At 35.4% G+C, this 22428-nt stretch overlaps 1 protein-coding gene across 1 annotated transcript; it reads right to left on the bottom strand.

Annotated features, from left to right (window-relative positions):
• Positions 1–812: 812 nt before the first annotated feature.
• On the bottom strand, positions 813–7935 carry LOC138314177 (carnosine synthase 1-like). The gene is made up of 2 exons (XM_069254371.1): positions 7810–7935; positions 813–2027 (listed from the first exon to the last, which is right to left on the bottom strand). Exons 1-2 carry the CDS (start codon positions 7933–7935, stop codon positions 813–815), a joined length of 1341 nt encoding a protein of 446 aa, XP_069110472.1.
• Between the last annotated feature and the right edge of the window lie 14493 nt (positions 7936–22428).

Here is a 22428-nt window from a genome sequence, read left to right as displayed (position 1 = left end):
ATTGTACTTTTTAGTTTTATCACATGTCGTTCAGCAACACAAGCGGAAGCATGGAAATGGCATTTATTTACCAAACATGTAGTTAGATTTAACCACAAATGTGTCATAATAATCTCAACATATACACCACAATTCGATGGCTCAAGGAGTCCCGTTACAGTATTTACAAAACGATGTGTTTAGACCCGTCAATTACTGAATATGTGATACATTTCACAGATGTAAAATTTTCGTATTGGTTTATTTCCGCAAATTATTTTGAAAAGCGCCATTCATGTGACCAATTAAAAAAAATAAAGTATTTTTATAGGTCTAGATTAAATTTAATTAAAACATATTAATTCAATCATGTTTTGAACGAGCGTTTTCATAGGTTTGAACATATCCTTCATCAGGCAATAAATAGGAAAAGGTGTCCCTCATCGGACCCTATAATAGATTGAATGCTACAGATTACTTTGAATAGATTATAATTGAAATATAACACAAAACCCTAAGTGAAGTCGCATTCTCACCCTCGTAATGTTTAACCTCCACTATGTACACTCTGTTTATATCAGATAACTGTAAAGCCTGATTACATTGGTAACCGACGACGTCTCACCACTGTCATATGTGTGTTAAAATGATAAATGTACATCAACAAAAATTTAAAAACCTCTGAAGTGTAACAATATCCCGTGTTATTGTGTTAAACGTCTCTGATTACTAAAATATCGGAGTGTTAACAGTAGCGAATGTTTATCATTATGGAATGAATCCGATGGAAGGCATAAACTGACAGTAGTTTACGCCTTTTGTGTATTTTTACATTAAGCCCACAAACTTGTAAATCTTTCTATGTTATACTCTGTTTCTGCAAACCCGAGGCTTCGATAGAGGTCGAGCAAAGATTGCCTTGCATGCTTGATATCTTTATTGCTCAAAGCAACCAGATGACAGAAACTTAAAGGAAATTCCTCTTCATTTTGTTTCAGATCTTTCAATTCGAACATTTCTAGAAGAATGACCTTTGCATTAGCCAATGACTTCAGTGTTTGGATGACTTCTTTTTTCAGAAATTGTTCCCTGTGAAATTTTGTGTAAAGGTAGGCTCCCACAGCAAAGCTTCGAACAGAAATATCCGGAAAAGACGGCTTGATTCCACATGCAATGGCAGCTGCAATCTCCCATAGAATGACGCCATGTGTAGTCTTGTAGACAATGCTTCGACGATACATGCCAATTCTTCCATTGATCTCGACAAGCTTTGGACCAGACTCCGTGATCTTCCACTCGGTGTTAAAAACTCCGTTCACTAATCCGACCTTACAACAACATTGGTGGGCAGCCGTGGTGAGATCTGTCTGTAGTTCATCAGACAAGCTAGAAGGTTGACAGGTGGCGGTGTCCACAAACATGTTCGGGAGGTACAAACCAACATCAGTGATCAGGCCGATCATCAGCTCCCCGTCGTATATAACAACGTCAACATTGTAAGACAGACCCTGTAGTAGCTCCATCAAAACCAAAGACTTTCCGAATTTCCCTCCTAAGCGAGATGTATCGAAACTCCTCTGTAATCTGTTAATCTGTGAGAGACAGTCGTCTTCTGATGTAACTTTCACAACTCCCCAGGACCCAGCGTCAAACTCAGGCTTGAGAACGGCGGGATATGTTATCTTCTTGGCATCACTGATATCTCTCACGGTTCCAATGCGGTATGATATTGGTGAATATTTCTCCGTGATATACAGACAATCAGTAGTGTTTTGTCTCAATATTTGATACGTGTTATGTTTACTCCGAACTGTCATAGCCGCGTCCGGATGGAAACCTCGGAGTCCCAGTTTTTGACATATGACAGCTGTTATTGGTGTATCCTCTTCGGTAAAAGTAAAACATCCGTCAATATGTCGATCTCCGAGGAGTTGGATAATGTTGTTTGCGTGGCTATCTATATCGGACTGGTTACTGTAATTATACCAGAGGAGCGAGTGAACTTTGTTCGGTTCATCACTATAAACTGTGTGTGCCACCAAAATGACCTGGAAATATATTAAGTGAGGTGATTTATTTTTAGGTCATCGGACTCAAAGTCTTTTAACTTCGTCCGTTATCGTCAGCGTGATCCGCCCATAAACCGTTTTAGGACTTCTGGCCCTGATTTCTCGAAAGAAAATTTAGTAAAAATCTGACTTAAGTCATAAATTTTCATACAAGTTGCATAAGGAGAAAAACTTAAGTTTTGACTTAAGTCTGCACTTAAGTTTCGAGAAATCGAGGCCTGGTTAATAATAAAAACCTAGGAGGGTCCCACATGCACCCCCAAACCTCCGAACCGATATTATTCTTAACCCTTACGACCCACTGATCATAAATAAAAATAATTTACAGTTATGACGTCATTAAGATGGCCGCCATCTGGAATTTCACTAAAAAAGAAAAATAGTCATAACATTGACATTTTTCAACCGAAGTAGACAAATGAGATATCAAAATGACCGCAATTAAACAACAAATACATATCAGGACCAAATAATCCAATATATGTAGTGATTTCTACACAGGACTTGAAAAAAGGCTCAAAAATGGTGATTTTCAGCATTTTTTTTCATATTTGGTTTGACGCAGCAAAAATGTTTTCCAACACAAAACTTTTATTTCTAACAGTCTTTGACCACTTTTCAATCAGTTTAAATAACAACAACAAAATCAATGTTATCATTGTATAAGTTCCGTCATCAAGATGGCCGCCATCTCCAAACAGCAAGTTATTATTCGTAATCAGTTATTTGATCTCTATCAATCAGTAAAACACCAACAAAAACAAAATATATAGAAATGCAAAAGACAATTATTGTTATATCCTCATTAGATTTAACCCACAAAAATAACAAAACACTGGGTGCGTATGCTATTTTTCGAACTCTAAACCGATGACACTACAGTTTCCTGGTGTATTATATTTTCTTGAACTAGTGTATTGATTATTGATTTATAAGTAGAAAAAATAATGTAAAGTTGACAGAACCTACTGATAGCGTAGCAAATTTCATTTCAACAAATTTTATTGCAAAAAATATGCAAATGGATTTGGCAACAGGCAAAGCCTATATTAGCCATCTCCAAACAAATCCGGTATAGTACAATTATCAACAAAATATTTTAACATTTAACATTACATTATAAATGAATATTATTATTAGTGTTTCTCCCCAACCTATCATAGTAGAAAAATCTAAAAAAATCTTTTAGTTTCAGATATATATTCAAATATGCATTGCAATAAATATGTATTTTTTTCTTCATCACAAATGTCACAACCATGCAGTAGATTTTTTTGTGTTAAAATGCGAGTTGGGGATATTATAATTATGTATGTTGGTTCTGAGTGATGATCTTTGTTCATTAAATAAAGGACATATGAAAAGATAATGTTCGGCTGTTTCATTACCAAGGCCACAAGAACAAATTGGAGAATCTCTCAAATGATCGCGAAATAGGTCAGAATTTAGATTGCTAGAGGAATTTCTGAGCTGGCACAGAGTAATATTTATAATTCGAGAACCTTTGTTTATAAAGGTATTTGTTATATTAGGTTCCATTTTATTAATGTTAAAAGGAGTGTTTTAAATTGTGCAACAGTATTAACATTCGATAAGTCAAAGTTTAAAGCGAAAGAATTAAATTCTCCAAAGGTACTTGGAAAAAAAACTAGTATAGTAACTTGCAGTTCTGCACATAGGAATATTAAAATATCTTGTCATCCTTAGTGGATATCTCTCATTTTCAGGCTGATATAAAAATGGTTGTATAGTTTCAATCAAATGCTGCGGAGCAAATCCACGGAGTATCTTAAACATAAGAGTAAGTTTGTGTTTTTGACGCCGATCAGAGAGAGATTCCCAAGCTAGTTCTTTATAAAGTATATCATGGGAGGTACCTCTGCACAATCCCGTTATAATCCTAGCGGCTTCTAAGTGGACAGACTCTAACAGAAGTTTACATTGTTCGGCATAGTTATCCCATAAAACATCAGCATATTCTAAAATAGGTAAAATATAACTTTTATAAATGTTTAAAAGAATTTTACGTGACATTCTTTTTTTTTAATGTTTTTAAAATATTTATCCTTTTAAATGCTTTCTGGTATACATAATCAATGTGATGAGTCCATTTACAATCGTCAGAAAGTAAATCTCCTAAATGTCTATGTGTGCTAGCTGTATGAACCGTGTTATTGTCAAAGTATATATCGGGATGAATGGCGTTTCGTTTCCTTGAAAATATTAATGATTCAGTTTTAGTGGGGTTAAACTTTATGTCCCATTTCAGAGCCCAGGTACTTATATTCGAAAGATTTTGTGAAAGTGTATGGGCAGCATAGATTTGGTAATTATCAATTACTTCACTAATCGAAGTGTCATCTGCAAACAATTTGCAATCACTAGTAACAATATTTGTTATGTCGTTAATATATAATAGAAATAAAAAAGGGTCTAAGACAGATCCCTGGGGGACTCCAGCGTTAACAGTTTTAAATGTAGAGAAAATGCCTTCAGTTAAAACACGTTGCTTTCTATCAGTAAGGCGTAACAAATGTAACCTAAGCTAAGTCTGTGTTTCCTTTAGTATCATTAACAGTTTCTAGAACGTGTGTGTCTTTGAAAATGAGCACATTCATTGTTTATTTCTATGCATAGCCTAAGCAAAATGTCATATGGTTACTACAATGTCACATGTTTCTTTCACTGGTTCTCAATGATAACATTATCATTGTGGGTGCTTTCTCGCCTCACTGCTCTATCCACTGAAGAGACTCGGCATGTCTGGTAGCTTGTTGTCCAAATCAGAGTAATAGAGATACCAGTATCAAATTCGTCGAAAGCTAGAGTCTTCAATGTCGATGAGCCGATGTGACACTGCATTGCTAGAACAATCGATGAATCAAGTTCATTCTCAGCAAATGGTTTATTAACCAACTTTAACTATAGAAAGTTACAGCATGGCGGTGTCCATCAGGTAGATCTGACCATGTGCTTTGGCGTAGCCTAAATATCGAAGCATATGGCTGATAGATATTTCCGGAACGAACCAAATATCTGGAATTAATAATATGTTATATCATTACAATTACCAGTGCTGACCTAATCTTTCATGACCCATCATGGCCAGAGTTCATACAAGTTCAGAGATGTATGATCTCCCTCAGATTCCAACATATCGTATATGCTGTTTCAGACTTCTTCGGCAAAAACGAAAATACACCAGATCCACATTATTCGAATGGTGGATTTGGTTCTCCTTAGCACATAGCTCCATAATTCGTATAAAGTACCATTCATCAATTTGGTGGACCCTCCTGCGACCATAAATGGCACAGTTGATATCATCGAGGTCATTAATGAGTCCATAAATGTTAAATGTTTTACATTGGTCTGAATTTTCCCACTCCCTTGAAGGTACTTGTTGTATCACATCTGGTGTATGGGTAGAGATACCACTGATGACTCTTCAGAAAAAAATTCTCTACAGTGCTTTCTAGACTTGGCAAATAGTGGAACTCATTTATGACCTCAAAGAATCCGCCTGTGTCATCTATGGTCCCTGTGGGTACGAATTAAGGAGAACCAGCTCAATCATTCGCATGTGGATCTGATGTCTTGTCCATCATGTCGGGAAAGTCTGGAACATCACATACGATATGTGAATCACTAGGTTGGAAACAGGGGAAGAGCTCCCATATCCCTGAAACCGATGTTTCTTATGTAAACTCTGGCCTTGGACAAGTTAGAACCACGATGGTAACCCGGTAATGTAATGTCACATCAGCTTTTCAGCGCATCGCTATCGAAGACAAAGAACCAGTGAAAGAAAAACGTGACACTGTGGTAACCATCTGACATTTCCTTACGTTATACACATGAAATAACAATGAATGTGCTCATTTTAAGAGACACAAAACGTTTCGGAAAGTGTCATGGTTTTTACGGAATGACAGGCTTACCTCAGTTTTAATTTGATACCATATAGCTAAAAGTTGGCGTTTTGCTGTAATAATTCAAGTTTGAGACGCTACTAGTCTACAAAATTTCGAACATGAAAATGGATTATTTTGAAGTCCCACTTAGATATTCAGCCAACTTTAAATTCAAATTTGTTAAGATTCAGGAAATTCTAAGACACCAGGATACTGTAGTGTCGGTGGTTTGGGGAGAAATAACAGTCATGTGACCTGTGTACTTATCCGGTGATGTTTTGTAAACAAAATGATGGTATAACAATAATTCTCTTTTGCATTTCCACATATTTTTGTTGTTGTTTTTACTGATTGACAAGAGATCAAATAACTGATTACGATTGATAATTTATTGTTGGGAAACATTTTTACTGTGTCAAGCCAAATATGAGAACTTTGCTGAAAAATTACCATTTTTGAGCTTATAATTATATTTTTCATTTCTTGCGTACAAATAACTACTACATGTAATTGGAACCCAATATCTGATATTGTGCCTGTAGCTTACTGGAATGAAGGGCTACTAAAATGTAAGGCGGTTCACATAATTGACCTCGAGCTTCATTCGCTATCACAGTGAACACATTAATAGTCAGATGATCGTTAAGGCCCACTGGGCCTCGTGATCAAGTATTGGATTAAGAATTTTTTATATAAAGACAAAAAATATTTGTTTAAAATTTTAGTAAGTCACACATTGTGATTCTCAATTGTTGTTGTAGAGTACATACATATATGTTAATTTATTTAAGAAACAATTGTTATTTTGGTTGCTCACTGGTGTATAGAATGCATTTCGACTAATATTTCTAGAGGACGCGATTATTTCGTATATGTAAATTTCAACAGTGAGCCCTTATCAGTCAACTGCTTTGTTTACGAAATGTTCCCAATAGTGGTAAAATGTTTTTTGATCATCACTCAGAACCAACATACATAATTCTAAAATCCCCCACTCGCATTTTAACACAAAAAATCTACTGCATGGTTGTGACAATTGTGATGAAAAAAAATACATAATGATTGCAATGCATATCAGAATATATATCTGAAACTAAAAGATTTTTTTAGATTTTTCTACTATGATAGGTTGGGGAGATACACTAATAATAATATTCATTCATAATGTAATGTTAAATGTTAAAATATTTTGTTGATAATTGTACTATACCGGATTTGTTTGGAGATGGCTAATATAGGCTTTGCCTGTTGCCAAATCCATTTGCATATTTTTTTTTGCAATAAAATTTGTTGAAATGAAAATGTTTTTTCTTTTAGTATTTGAAAGATTCCACTCTTATTTCCCTATTAGACCCTACCTCCCGGGGTCAGAGCTATTATTTAAAAATTCCTCAAGGATATTTCTGTCAAATTTGGTTAAGATTCATACCGAACGTTATGACTAGTGGCGATTTACAAATTTCCTGATGTTTACCCTTATTGGAGAAGGCTTTTACACAAAGACTTACATAAATTCTAATCCCTATTTTCAGGACTTCATTTTGCCAAATATTGTTAGTACAATTCATCCGTATATCTACAAGAAGTCATTTAAAAGGACTTTATCATTACTTACTCCTATGTGGAGCCCGCCCTACCTGCCCCATGGATCTCAGAACAAATATGAAATTATACAATTTCCGTTTTTCCTGCAAGGATATTTCTGGCCAAGTATAGTTACAAAACATGAAGAACTCCAAGATAAGTAGGGATTTATATGTAGAGACAGACGACGGACGCCGCGCCATGGCATACATTGACGGATCTAGACCTTTACGGCTAGAGGAGTTACTAACGCTGGAACTCACCTTAAGTTTTACCGCCGTGAAAATGTCCCAGATAAGTCGGGAGCCAGAGTTGCTTGTCCCAATAACGAGGATAGTCTTGCCTTCCAGGGCCTGTCTCATCTGCTCAGGGTAAGCCTGGATGGACATTTTGTAGGAAACTTCTTTGCTGAGATTGTGTCTTTCTTTCTAAGCCAGACGATGCTAAACCATCTATCCTTTTCTAGCAAGTATCTACTTGGTGATGCGAGCAGACAGAATATCTTATTTCTAAATAGTTATTACCTGTTATCTGAATAACTTGATTTTGATCATAATATTTTTTATATCAATATGTATATTTTTATTTCCGTATAATTAAATGATATTGATATAACAAACGTTTTTGGATTATTTTATTTATCTGATTTGCGTTAAATTCATGGAATTAATAACGCACATGTGATTCAAACGATAATAAAGAATTTGTACGCTCATTTAAGGGCTTATCAGCATATATAATGGTTTGATGAATATTTTATTTTACAAACATATCATTTTTTAATCAACATTTCATTTCGTTCAAGTGTCGGTATTAATTTCTTTTATCATTTTGTTACATCAATTTTTGATTTGGTGACACACGTATACATATGTATTTGCATTACCACTGCATAGTACCTATATGTCGCTACTAAGCTAAATGTATGTTCAAGAGGTCACGAAAACAAGGGATTTAAGTCAGTGTCCATAACAACACACCAGTGGCACCCAGATTTTCCCGCCAAAATGATAAGCTGATATGTTTCTCTATTTGTTATCGATTTTCTTTGTTTACACCATAATGACTACCTAAATTAAGATTGAACAGTGTTTTTATTGCGTTAAAGGTGGTATGAACGCTTCGACGCTCCCAGAATTGTTCTCCGACAATAAGATGTTCTGTATATTTAGGCGATATGAGTGACTACAGTACACAAATACTGACGTAACTATGGAATTCCCTGAACATTCCTGAGGAAAGCCCACCGGTTGTAGCCCCGACCAGCAATTCATTTTGTTGTTTATTACCGTTACAATGCATGAACACATCTTTTGTTTTGTTGTCAAATACATATTTAATTGGATCTAATCAAAACTCTTTATTTTTAATTTGAAATCCGTCAGATTATGACGCAAAATTTTATCGAGGTGTGAACTAGATGTAGTCCGAACCTGCACTGCGTTTGTATTCATACGTCATTACGGTTACGCTAATTTGAACGCAACTCCCCTCCCGTTGACTATATAGGTGTTTATGTAAATATATGTAAATATAAGCACTAGTTGTCATATTTTTGACACGCATTAGTATGTTACATGCATTGGACGTTCTAGCATATCTATCATGGTGCGCTAATGCGCACTATTGGATGTTTCATTTTTTTTACAATATATGATTGAATGAATACTTTATATGATTATACGTTTCCATTATTAAGAACCAATTAGTTCAAATTATGATATGAAGACATTCTCTGGCGCACTATCAACAACTGTTGGAATGTTTTTGACATCAGTTTGGGAAGTAGACAATTCTTCCTTAACCTAGATTACTAACAGACAAATCGTTTATATAATCCACCGTTCACACCCGTTTATTTAGCGCTAGATTGAAAATGTTTTTGCATTTCTACTGTGCGTTTTTCAATTTAGTATTTTCAGTTCATCGGTTCCAGTGTTCATTTTCACTGATCAGTTTTGGATCAATTTAGGTAATGGTAATTTTCTGTTTTATTGTGGAATTATCTGTTAGAAGTTTTTAGTTGTTTTAAGGCATTTGGCAGTTTTGCAGGAGGCAACAAAATATGCCGAGTTTCTATTTTAATAAGATATCTTTAATTCTGATGTTAAATCCTTGGTCAACTTAGGACCTTCATATGAAGTTACGTTATATTCGAATATTTTTAATATTCCTGTCTGGAAAAGTATCTTAATGCATGATCTGATTAAAATGGAATATTTTCAATTAAAAATAGTTTAGTAAATGTTTAGTTTGTGTTTGTCTTCTATTTAATTTGTGATTGCACTGTTTTATTGTATGAGGGTACTGTTCCATTGTACGTGTGTACTGGTCCATTGTACGTGTGTACTGGTCCATTGTACGTGTGTACTGGTCCATTATACGTGTGTACTGTTCCATTTTACGTGTGTACTGTTCCATTGTACGTGTGTACTTTTCCAGTGTACGTGTGTACTGTTCCAGTGTACGTGTGTACTGGTCCATTGTACGTGTGTACTGGTCCATTGTGCGTATGTACTGGTCCATTGTACGTGTGTACTGGTCCATTGTACATATGCACTGGTCAATTGTACGTGTGTACTGTTCCATTGTACGTGTGTACTGTTCCATTGCACGTTTGTACTGTTCCATTGTACGTGTGTACTGTTCCATTGTACGTTTGTACTGTTCCATTGTAAGTGTGTACTGTTCCATTGTACGTGTGTACTGTTCCATTGTAAGTGTGTACTGTTCCATTGTATGTGTACACTGTTCCATTTGCGTGTGTACTGGTCCATTGTACGTGTGTACTGGTCCATTGTACGTGTGTACTGTTCCATTGTACATATGTACTGATCAATTGCACGTGTGTACTGATCCATTGTACGTGTGTACTGTTCCATTGTACATATGTACTGATCCATTGCACGTGTGTACTGTTACATTGTACATGTGTACTGTTCCATTGTACATGTACACTGTTCAACTGTTCGTGTGTACTGTTCTATTGTACGGATGTACTTTTCCATTGTACATATGTACTGTTCCATTGTACGTGTGTACTGTTCCATTGTACGTGTGTACTGTTCCATTGTACGTGTGTACTGTTCCGTTGTAAGTTTGTACTGTTCCATTGTACGTGTTTACTGTTCCATTGTACGTGTGTACTGTTCTATTGTACGTGTGTACTGGTCCACTGTACGTGTGAACTGTTCAATTGTACTTGTGTACGGGTCCATTGTACGTGTGTACTGGTCCATTGTACGTGTGTACTGGTCCATTGTACATTGTACGTGTGTACTGTTCCATTGTTCATATTTATTGGTTCATTGTACGTGTGTACTGTCCCATTGTTCATATGTATTGGTTCATTGTACGTGTGTACTGTTCCATTGTAAATGTCTATTGTTCCATTGTACGTTTGTACTGTTCCATTGTACGTTTGTACTGTTCCATTGTAAATGTGTACTGTTCCATTGTACGTTTGTACTGTTCCGTTGTAAATGTGTACTGTTCCATTGTATGTGTGCACTGTTCCATTGTACGTGTGTACTGGTCCATTGTACATATGCACTGGTCAATTGTACGTGTGTACTGGTCCATTGTACGTGTGTACTGTTCCATTGCACGTTTGTACTGTTCCATTGTACGTGTGTACTGTTCCATTGTACGTTTGTACTGTTCCATTGTAAGTGTGTACTGTTCCATTGTACGTGTGTACTGTTCCATTGTAAGTGTGTACTGTTCCATTGTATGTGTACACTGTTCCATTTGCGTGTGTACTGGTCCATTGTACGTGTGTACTGGTCCATTTTACGTGTGTACTGTTCCATTGTACATATGTACTGATCAATTGCACGTGTGTACTGATCCATTGTACGTGTGTACTGTTCCATTGTACATATGTACTGATCCATTGCACGTGTGTACTGTTACATTGTACATGTGAACTGTTCCATTGTACGTGTATACTGTTCCATTGTACGTGTGTACTGTTCCATTGTACGTTTGTACTGTTCCATTGTAAGTGTGTACTGTTCCATTGTACGTTTGTACTGTTCCATTGTAAGTGTGTACAGTTCCATTGTACGTGTACACTGTTCCACTGTTCGTGTGTACTGTTCTATTGTACGGATGTACTTTTCCATTGTACATATGTACTGTTCCATTGTACGTGTGTACTGTTCCATTGTACGTGTGTACTGTTCCATTGTACGTGTGTACTGTTCCGTTGTAAGTTTGTACTGTTCCATTGTACGTGTTTACTGTTCCATTGTACGTGTGTACTGTTCTATTGTACGTGTGTACTGGTCCACTGTACGTGTGAACTGTTCAATTGTACTTGTGTACGGGTCCATTGTACGTGTGTACTGGTCCATTGTACGTGAGTACTGGTCCATTGTACATTGTACGTGTGTACTGTTCCATTGTTCATATTTATTGGTTCATTGTACGTGTGTACTGTTCCATTGTTCATATGTATTGGTTCATTGTACGTGTGTACTGTTCCATTGTAAATGTCTACTGTTCCATTGTACGTTTGTACTGTTCCATTGTACGTTTGTACTCTGTTCCATTGTAAATGTGTACTGTTCCATTGTACGTTTGTACTGTTCCATTGTAAATGTGTACTGTTCCATTGTATGTGTGCACTGTTCCATTGTACGTGTGTACTGGTCCATTGTACGTGTGTACTGGTCCATTGTAAGTGTGTACTGGTCCATTATACGTGTGTACTGTTCCATTGTACGTGTGTACTGTTCCATTGTACGTGTGTACTGTTCCATTGTACGTGTGTACTTTTCCAGTGTACGTGTGTACTGTTCCATTGCACGTGTGTACTGGTCCATTGTACGTGTGTACTGGTCCATTGTGCGTATGTACTGGTCCATTGTACGTGTGTACTGGTCCATTGTACATCTGCACTGGTCAATTGTACGTGTGTACTGTTCCATTGTACGTGTGTACTTGTTCTGTCATTGACTGTTCGTACGTTGTGTACTGTTCCATTGTACTGTGTATGTTCGTATGTACTGTTCCATTGAGTGTGTACTGTTCCATTGTACGTTTGTACTGTTCCATTGTAAGTGTGTACTGTTCCATTGTACGTGTGTACTGTTCCATTGTAAGTGTGTACTGTTCCATTGTATGTGTACACTGTTCCATTTGCGTGTGTTTGTGTCTGTTCCATTGTACGTGTGTACTGGTCCATTGTACGTGTGTACTGTTCCATTGTACATATGTACTGATCAATTGCACGTGTGTACTGATCCATTGTACGTGTGTACTGTTCCATGGTACATATGTACTGATCCATTGCACGTGTGTACTGTTATATTGTACATGTGAACTGTTCCATTGTAAGTGTGTACTGTTCCATTGTACGTGTACACTGTTCCACTGTTCGTGTGTACTGTTCTATTGTACGGATGTACTTTTCCATTGTACATATGTACTGTTCCATTGTACGTGTGTACTGTTCCATTGTACGTGTGTACTGTTCCATTGTACGTGTGTACTGTTCCGTTGTAAGTTTGTACTGTTCCATTGTACGTGTTTACTGTTCCATTGTACGTGTGTACTGTTCTATTGTACGTGTGTACTGGTCCACTGTACGTGTGAACTGTTCAATTGTACTTGTGTACGGGTCCATTGTACGTGTGTACTGGTCCATTGTACGTGTGTACTGGTCCATTGTACATTGTACGTGTGTACTGTTCCATTGTTCATATTTATTGGTTCATTGTACGTGTGTACTGTTCCATTGTTCATATGTATTGGTTCATTGTACGTGTGTACTGTTCCATTGTAAATGTCTACTGTTCCATTGTACGTTTGTACTGTTCCATTGTACGTTTGTACTGTTCCATTGTAAATGTGTACTGTTCCATTGTACGTTTGTACTGTTCCATTGTAAATGTGTACTGTTCCATTGTATGTGTGCACTGTTCCATTGTACGTGTGTACTGGTTCATTGTACGTGTGTACTGGTCCATTGTACGTGTGTACTGTTCCATTGTACATATGTACTGATCAATTGTACGTGTGTACTGTTCCATTGCACGTGTGTACTGTTCCATTGTTCGTGTGTACTGTTCCATTGTTCGTGTGTACTGTTCCATTGTATGTGTGTACTGTTCCATTGTACGTGTGTACTGTTCCATTGTACGTGTGTACTGCTCCATTGTACTTGTGTACTGTTCCATTGTATAATTGATGTAAAAGCCTGGCCATACTTACGCTAATAGGTGAGGAGATAGCAGTACGCTATAATAGGTTGTATCTTTTGAGCAGCGTGTCATAGCGTTTCACAGCCCCCCCCCCCCCTCTTCGTTTCACAGCCCCCCCCCCCCCTCTTCGTGTGACGTGGCTTATTGTTAATAATTTATGTTACAAATTATATATCAAGAAATGATGCTTTCTCGAATATATTTTGTGCATAAAGTATCATTGTAACAAATTAGTTCCTTGGAATATTATCTTTCATCTTAAACGCTAAGAAAGCTTCAATCTGATTGAACGGAATTTCCGACGAGACTAGCTAAGTAATCCACTTTAATGCTTTACATTATTCACACACATCATTGTTTTATGGTGTAGATACCAGAAACATATATACATAGAGATTGGAAACTCCTTCTTTGTCTTTGTTGACAGGCAGAGGGACCTCCGGTTTATAAGCATTTTGCCTTGGCTAACTACTTTTAAGTGTATTCTTTTAAACATGATATTTTTGGATCAACACAAAGTTTAAACATTATATCATGGTTTGATGTGATCAGTTTTCCCGATTGATGTTATTTAACATGATTTTTGAAAGCACGAAAATAAGCAATTTTACCTGGTTTTTCGAAAATCAGGCATTCAAAACCGAAAGTGAGTTTTGTTTTATTAATAAATATGTTAAAATATTATTTTTCTATCCAAAATCGTACTCAAACCATCTGAAAATTACTGAACTTTTACAACATATCAAATTTATACTTTTATATTCAACTATTTAAGAGTTTATCTAAAAACCCTAAGCACATACAAAGGTACATCTGCTGATCGTAAAATTGGAGGAGTTGCCAATCTCTCTCTATATATGTTTCTGGTAGATACTTTACATAGTTATACATTTTCATAATTGAGAAATAATCATCTCTCACGTAGTCCAATTTATCATATCAAGACTTTTGAGTTACGTTCCCTTGCTCACTATTTACAATTGTTAAAAACCTTTTCGACATCGGTTTTTGAAGTAGATGATTCCTTCCGAACCTTGATTACTTACAGCCCAGACTTTTGCGATTTAATTCCCACGTTTTAGCAAGAAAAGAACTTAACTCTTCACATAGTGCTAGATAGCCATTTTTTAGTCTTTATATGATGCGACCTTAGACAATGCATAACTATAGACAATGGTGGGATTATGACCTTTATGACCTATCTTCTGAATATTTTATTGGTAGATGGTAATACAATTGCCAACCAACAATGGCAATGCTGTTGCTTATTTTTTGCAACAGTAACGTTAATAAGAAACATCATTATGAGTTATTTTACCAGATATTTAGATCGCTTCTTTTAAATTTGTATAACAATTTCATGGATTTAATGTAATTCTGTTTGGTATAATGATTAAGTAACTACGTCCCTGTGGGTCTGGATAAATCTAGAATTGTCTCTCTAGAAAGAGTTATTGCCTCGACGGCGAAGCACAATTCCGCCCTCAAGATAATAACTCTTTATTCCTTCACACAGTGCCATTATTGTTTATTGAAGAGAGGACAATAAATGAAATGATGTTGTAGCAGGCGCGTAGTTAATATAGGTCCGTACATCCACATCATTTCCTGTTCATTTTAAAATTGATACAAATTTCGTTTATACACACAGTCTATGGAGCTTATGCATTTACCTGAATTGCAGATATTGTCATTGAGAATTCGTAAACATATACTATGAGATTAAAGGCAGTCTTAAAAAAATAGAATGCATCCGCTGAAAGTTGTACGCCGATCGCCAAAATGTCTGATGGGTACAGTGTACCATTCCCCACTGAATTATTTTTGACTTCATTATAAATATTCCGAAATGCTTTGGCTGTTTGAATTAAACGTTATCTTTATTATGGCATTATATTGTCAACCCAACCGTATTGAAATAGCTATAGGTAGTAATATTCTACTGTATATGCAACTGTTTTTGCAACATTTTTATTGCAACATTCAAAGTCGAGGTTTTGACCCATTGCTGCTGTTGATGTATGATAGCCATGGTACAAGTATCTAGAGTGTCAATTAAATTGAATGATTTCTTTTTTTCATTTGTAATGATCCAACTTGATGCAGATTACATTTTCAGTACATACTGTGATAATAGTCTTACAGTATATTTTGTTATTTGTGTTGTGGAATTTGCTTTCCAAATCTAATGTTTCCATTTTTATATTATATATTTGATCTTTTCATAGTATCTTTGATATATATGAATAACATTACTAATATTAATAACATTAATATCAAAGATACAATATATGAATACCAAGCTATACAATATAAATAACACATAATACGATAAAAATTACACATGCTACAATATAAATAACAAAAATACAATAAATATATCCATATAAACATATGTTGTATATATTTGCACCATAATTTAGAATACTAGCGGATTTCTTAACTAAATTAATGTAATATCTATTTGTCTTTCGCCAGAATATTTAAATGCTTCCGGACATAGTGGGGAATTATCTGTAATAATTTCACGTATGGATGACATAGAGGGAAACGAACAGGATGGCTAAATCCATTTTGACATTAAAGACGGACAAAAACTATTGTTGTGTAATTGAGGGATGAGTATGGCGAACATTATAGTCGTTACTGCTGTTAATACATGACCGTAGCAGGTTTTTGATATGGTACGGACAGTTATTGTTGAAAATATTATAAAAAAGCAATTTTTTGATGTAGATATCTTTTTTCAATGAGAGGTACAATACCGATTTCCTTATATGATATAATATGACTATTCCCCTTTCTTAAGGGGCCGGGGTGGCCGAGTGGTTAAGATGTCTCGACATATTATCACAAGCCCTCCATCTCGGGGTCGCGAGTTCGTATCCCTTGTGGGGCAGTTGCCAAAAACTGACCACTGGTCGGTGGTTTTTCTCTGGGTTCTCCAGCGGCCAGTGGTTTTTCTCAGGGTTCCCGGTTTTTCTCCACCAATAAACCTGGCACGTCCTTACATGACCCTGGCTGTTTATCGGATGTTACATTACTAAACCCAAAATTCCCTTTCGTCAACCTGTTGATATATGTATTGTTTCAAATTGAATTGACTCCAAGAGGTAACATTCTGTCTGGGTACAATTCGACCCCGCGATACTAGCATACACGTATTTAAGAATAGGCTGTATAAAAAAGTATATAGTCTTTGAAGACCTTCTATCAATTTTGTAAATCAGCGTTCTGAGTGATCTAGCCTTTTATGTGCTTTTCCATAAATAAAATTGATATGAGTTGACCAATTAGCCATAGAATTAAAAAAGAGACCAAGATGTTTGAAGTTAGTTAGATTATTCATTGTAAAGTTATTGAAGTTTGCTTTATTTATAGAATTTTGAATATGGGTCCGAAAGTCCAAATTGTCATCTACCGTTACTCCTATGTCTTTTTCGCTGACGATTTTTTCCAGTATGACTTCTCCAGATTGGTTCGCGAGACGAGATGTTCTGTTATTATTTGGCGATCCCTTAACTTGCAGTACCTTGCATTTATTCGGATGAAATTTTAGACCCCAGTCATCTGACCACTTTTGAAGATTATCCAGGTCTGCTTGTAGAATTTCCCGATCCTCTTCATTTCCTATTTTGCGGAATAATTTAGTATCATCGGCGAATAGAGGACATGAGGAAGCAGTATTCTCTGGCATGTCATTAATATAGAGGACAAAAAGAATAGGTCCTAAAACGCTTCCTCGGGGAATTCCGCTAAGTATGTGCTGTAAATTAGATGCAGATCCGTTTACCACCACTTTTTGATGTCTATCACTTAGAAAATTTTCTACCCATTTAACAGTTCTTGTGCTGATTCCATAATTGTAGAGTTTGTGTATTAGACGGCGATGGGGTACCTTGTCAAACGTTTTCATAAAATCCATATAGATGACATCAATTTCTACTCCCGTATCCAGCATATGCGTCCACTCATCTAGGACAATTAGCATTTGAAGTGTTGTTGATCTTCCGGGGAGAAATCCAAACTGATTTTTGCTGAATAAATTATTCAGTTGCATGTGTTGAACTATACTATCACGTATAGGTGTTTCCATTGTTTTAACGATGACGCTGGTGAGACTGACAGGTCGGTAGTTTCCGGGATCGGTTTTTGAACCCTTTTTGTATATGGCTGTGATATTTGCGTCCTTCCAAGACTGGGGTAGTTTACCTTCAGATAGGGATTTGTTGAAGATTATCGAAATTGGTGTACATAGAACGTCGTGGAGTTCTTTTAGGGCTTTCGGGTGCATCCCGTCGGGTCCTGGTGATTTGTTAGTATCTAAATTGAAAAATAGTTTCTTAATTACATCTTCATTGATTGTTATGTCTTGAAATACTTGACTCAAAGGTCTAGCTGTGAACAGAAGTAGTTCCCCGGGAGGTTCTTTAGTAAATACACTGGTGAAGAAATTAACCAATACTTCTGCCTTATCCAAATCACTTGTTGCTACTTGTGTTTGATCTCCGTTCAGTCCCTTTAGGTCCGAAATCCCCGATCTCACTTTTCTCTTAGCATTTATATATTTCCAGAATCGTTTAGGTTGATGTTTAGCGGTAAGTGCAATCTCCTTTTCCATCTCCTTTTTTGCCTTCCGGAGTTCCCATTTAACTTGGTTTCTGACTTTAGCATACTCCTTATATCGATCTTGTGTTTCGTTTCCATAAACCTTGTCCAAAGAATATCATAAAAATGTCCCAGCAATTCCGTAATACATTAGGTTTAAACGATATCATTCAATGCAATAACGTTACAGTACAATATACATGACAATAAGGGTGGATACAGAAAAAGTACAATGTCTCCATATATAACTTATAATGGTGGATACAGAAAAAGTACAATGTCTCCATACATAACTTATAAGGGTGGATACAGAAAAAGTACAATGTCTCCATATATAACTTATAAGGGTGGATACAGAAAAAGTACAATGTCTCCATATATAACTTATAAGGGTGGATACAGAAAAAGTACAATGTCTCCATATATAACTTATAAGGGTGGATACAGAAAAAGTACAATGTCTCCATATATAACTTATAAGGGTGGATACAGAAAAAGTACAATGTCTCCATATATAACTTATAAGGGTGGATACAGTACAATGTCTACATATATAACTTATAAGGGTGGATACAGTACAATGTCTACATATATAACTTATAAGGGTGGATACAGAAAAAGTACAATGTCTCCATATATAACTTATAAGGGTGGATACAGTACAATGTCTACATATATAACTTATAAGGGTGGATACAGTACAATGTCTACATACATAACTTATAAGGGTGGATACAGAAAAAGTACAATGTCTCCATATATAACTTAAAAGGGTGGATACAGAAAAAGTACAATGTCTCCATATATAACTTATAAGGGTGGATACAGAAAAAGTACAATGTCTCCATATATAACTTATAAGGGTGGATACAGAAAAAGTACAATGTCTCCATATATAACTTATAAGGGTGGATACAGTACAATGTCTACATATATAACTTATAAGGGTGGATACAGAAAAAGTACAATGTCTCCATATATAACTTATAAGGGTGGATACAGTACAATGTCTCCATACATAACTTATAAGGGTGGATACAGTACAATGTCTACATACATAACTTATAAGGGTGGATACAGAAAAAGTACAATGTCTCCATATATAACTTATAAGGGTGGATACAGAAAAAGTACAATGTCTCCATATATAACTTATAAGGGTGGATACAGAAAAAGTACAATGTCTCCATATATAACTTATAAGGGTGGATACAGTACAATGTCTCCATATATAACTTATAAGGGTGGATACAGAAAAAGTACAATGTCTCCATATATAACTTATAAGGGTGGATACAGAAAAAGTACAATGTCTCCATATATAACTTATAAGGGTGGATACAGTACAATGTCTCCATACATAACTTATAAGGGTGGATACAGAAAAAGTACAATGTCTCCATATATAACTTATAAGGGTGGATACAGTACAATGTCTCCATATATAACTTATAAGGGTGGATATAGTACAATGTCTCCATATATAACTTATAAGGGTGGATACAGTACAATGTCTCCATATATAACTTATAAGGGTGGATACAGTACAATGTCTCCATATATAACTTATAAGGGTGGATACAGTACAATGTCTCCATATATAACTTATAAGGGTGGATACAGAAAAAGTACAATGTCTCCATATATAACTTATAAGGGTGGATACAGTACAATGTCTCCATATATAACTTATAAGGGTGGATACAGTACAATGTCTCCATATATAACTTATAAGGGTGGATACAGTACAATGTCTACATATATAACTAATAAGGGTGGATACAGAAAAAGTACAATGTCTCCATATATAACTTATAATGGTGGATACAGTACAATGTCTCCATATATAACTTATAAGGGTGGATACAGAAAAAGTACAATGTCTCCATATATAACTTATAAGGGTGGATACAGTACAATGTCTCCATATATAACTTATAAGGGTGGATACAGAAAAAGTACAATGTCTCCATACATAACTTATAAGGGTGGATACAGAAAAAGTACAATGTCTCCATATATAACTTATAAGGGTGGATACAGAAAAAGTACAATGTCTCCATATATAACTTATAAGGGTGGATACAGAAAAAGTACAATGTCTCCATATATAACTTATAATGGTGGATACAGTACAATGTCTCCATATATAACTTATAAGGGTGGATACAGAAAAAGTACAATGTCTCCATATATAACTTATAAGGGTGGATACAGTACAATGTCTCCATATATAACTTATAAGGGTGGATACAGAAAAAGTACAATGTCTCCATACATAACTTATAAGGGTGGATACAGAAAAAGTACAATGTCTCCATATATAACTTATAAGGGTGGATACAGAAAAAGTACAATGTCTCCATATATAACTTATAAGGGTGGATACAGAAAAAGTACAATGTCTCCATATATAACTTATAAGGGTGGATACAGAAAAAGTACAATGTCTCCATATATAACTTATAAGGGTGGATACAGAAAAAGTACAATGTCTCCATATATAACTTATAAGGGTGGATACAGTACAATGTCTCCATATATAACTTATAAGGGTGGATACAGAAAAAGTACAATGTCTCCATATATAACTTATAAGGGTGGATACAGTAAAATGTCTCCATATATAACTTATAAGGGTGGATACAGTGTACAATGTCTCCATATATAACTTATAAGGGTGGATACAGTACAATGTCTCCATATATAACTTATAAGGGTGGATACAGACAATGTCTCCATATATAACTTATAAGGGTGGATACAGTACAATGTCTCCATATATAACTTATAAGGGTGGATACAGTAAAACAATGTCTCCATATATAACTTATAAGGGTGGATACAGTACAATGTTTCCATATATAACTTATAAGGGTGGATAAAGAAAAAGTACAATGTCTCCATATATAACTTATAAGGGTGGATACAGTACAATGTCTCCATATATAACTTATAAGGGTGGATACAGTACAATGTCTCCATATATAACTTATAAGGGTGGATACAGAAAAAGTACAATGTCTCCATATATAACTTATAAGGGTGGATACAGTACAATGTCTCCATATATAACTTATAAGGGTGGATACAGAAAAAGTACAATGTCTCCATATATAACTTATAAGGGTGGATACAGTACAATGTCTCCATATATAACTTATAAGGGTGGATACAGAAAAAGTACAATGTCTCCATATATAACTTATAAGGGTGGATACAGTACAATGTCTCCATATATAACTTATAAGGGTGGATACAGAAAAAGTACAATGTCTCCATATATAACTTATAAGGGTGGATACAGTACAATGTTCCATATATAACTTATAAGGGTGGATACAGAAAAAGTACAATGTCTCCATATATAACTTATAAGGGTGGATACAGAAAAAGTACAATGTCTCCATATATAACTTATAAGGGTGGATACAGAAAAAGTACAATGTCTCCATATATAACTTATAAGGGTGGATACAGAAAAAGTACAATGTCTCCATATATAACTTATAAGGGTGGATACAGAAAAAGTACAATGTCTCCATATATAACTTATAAGGGTGGATACAGAAAAAGTACAATGTCTCCATATATAACTTATAAGGGTGGATACAGAAAAAGTACAATGTCTCCATATATAACTTATAAGGGTGGATACAGAAAAAGTACAATGTCTCCATATATAACTTATAAGGGTGGATAAGTACAATGTCTCCATATATAACTTATAGGTGGATACAGACAATGTCTCCATATATAACTTATAAGGGTGGATACAGAAAAAGTACAATGTCTCCATATATAACTTATAAGGGTGGATACAGTACAATGTCTCCATATATAACTTATAAGGGTGGATACAGTACAATGTCTCCATATATAACTTATAAGGGTGGATACAGAAAAAGTACAATGTCTCCATATATAACTTATAAGGGTGGATACAGTACAATGTCTCCATATATAACTTATAAGGGTGGATACAGTACAATGTCTCCATATATAACTTATAAGGGTGGATACAGTACAATGTCTCCATATATAACTTATAAGGGTGGATACAGA

This window comes from Argopecten irradians, chromosome 1, assembly GCF_041381155.1.
Source record: "Argopecten irradians isolate NY chromosome 1, Ai_NY, whole genome shotgun sequence".
Lineage (NCBI taxonomy): Eukaryota > Metazoa > Mollusca > Bivalvia > Pectinida > Pectinidae > Argopecten > Argopecten irradians.
This window is presented reverse-complemented; position numbering and strand designations above follow the sequence as displayed.

Bases quoted from the DNA above. Each gene is read 5' to 3' on its own strand.
- LOC138314177 (XM_069254371.1), bottom strand. From the start codon at position 7,935: ATGTCCATCCAGGCTTACCCTGAGCAGATGAGACAGGCCCTGGAAGGC. The intron at 2,028-7,809 runs GTGAGTTCCAGC...ATATATTTCCAG, and splicing joins TCACGGCGGTAAAACTTAAG to GTCATTTTGGTGGCACACAC.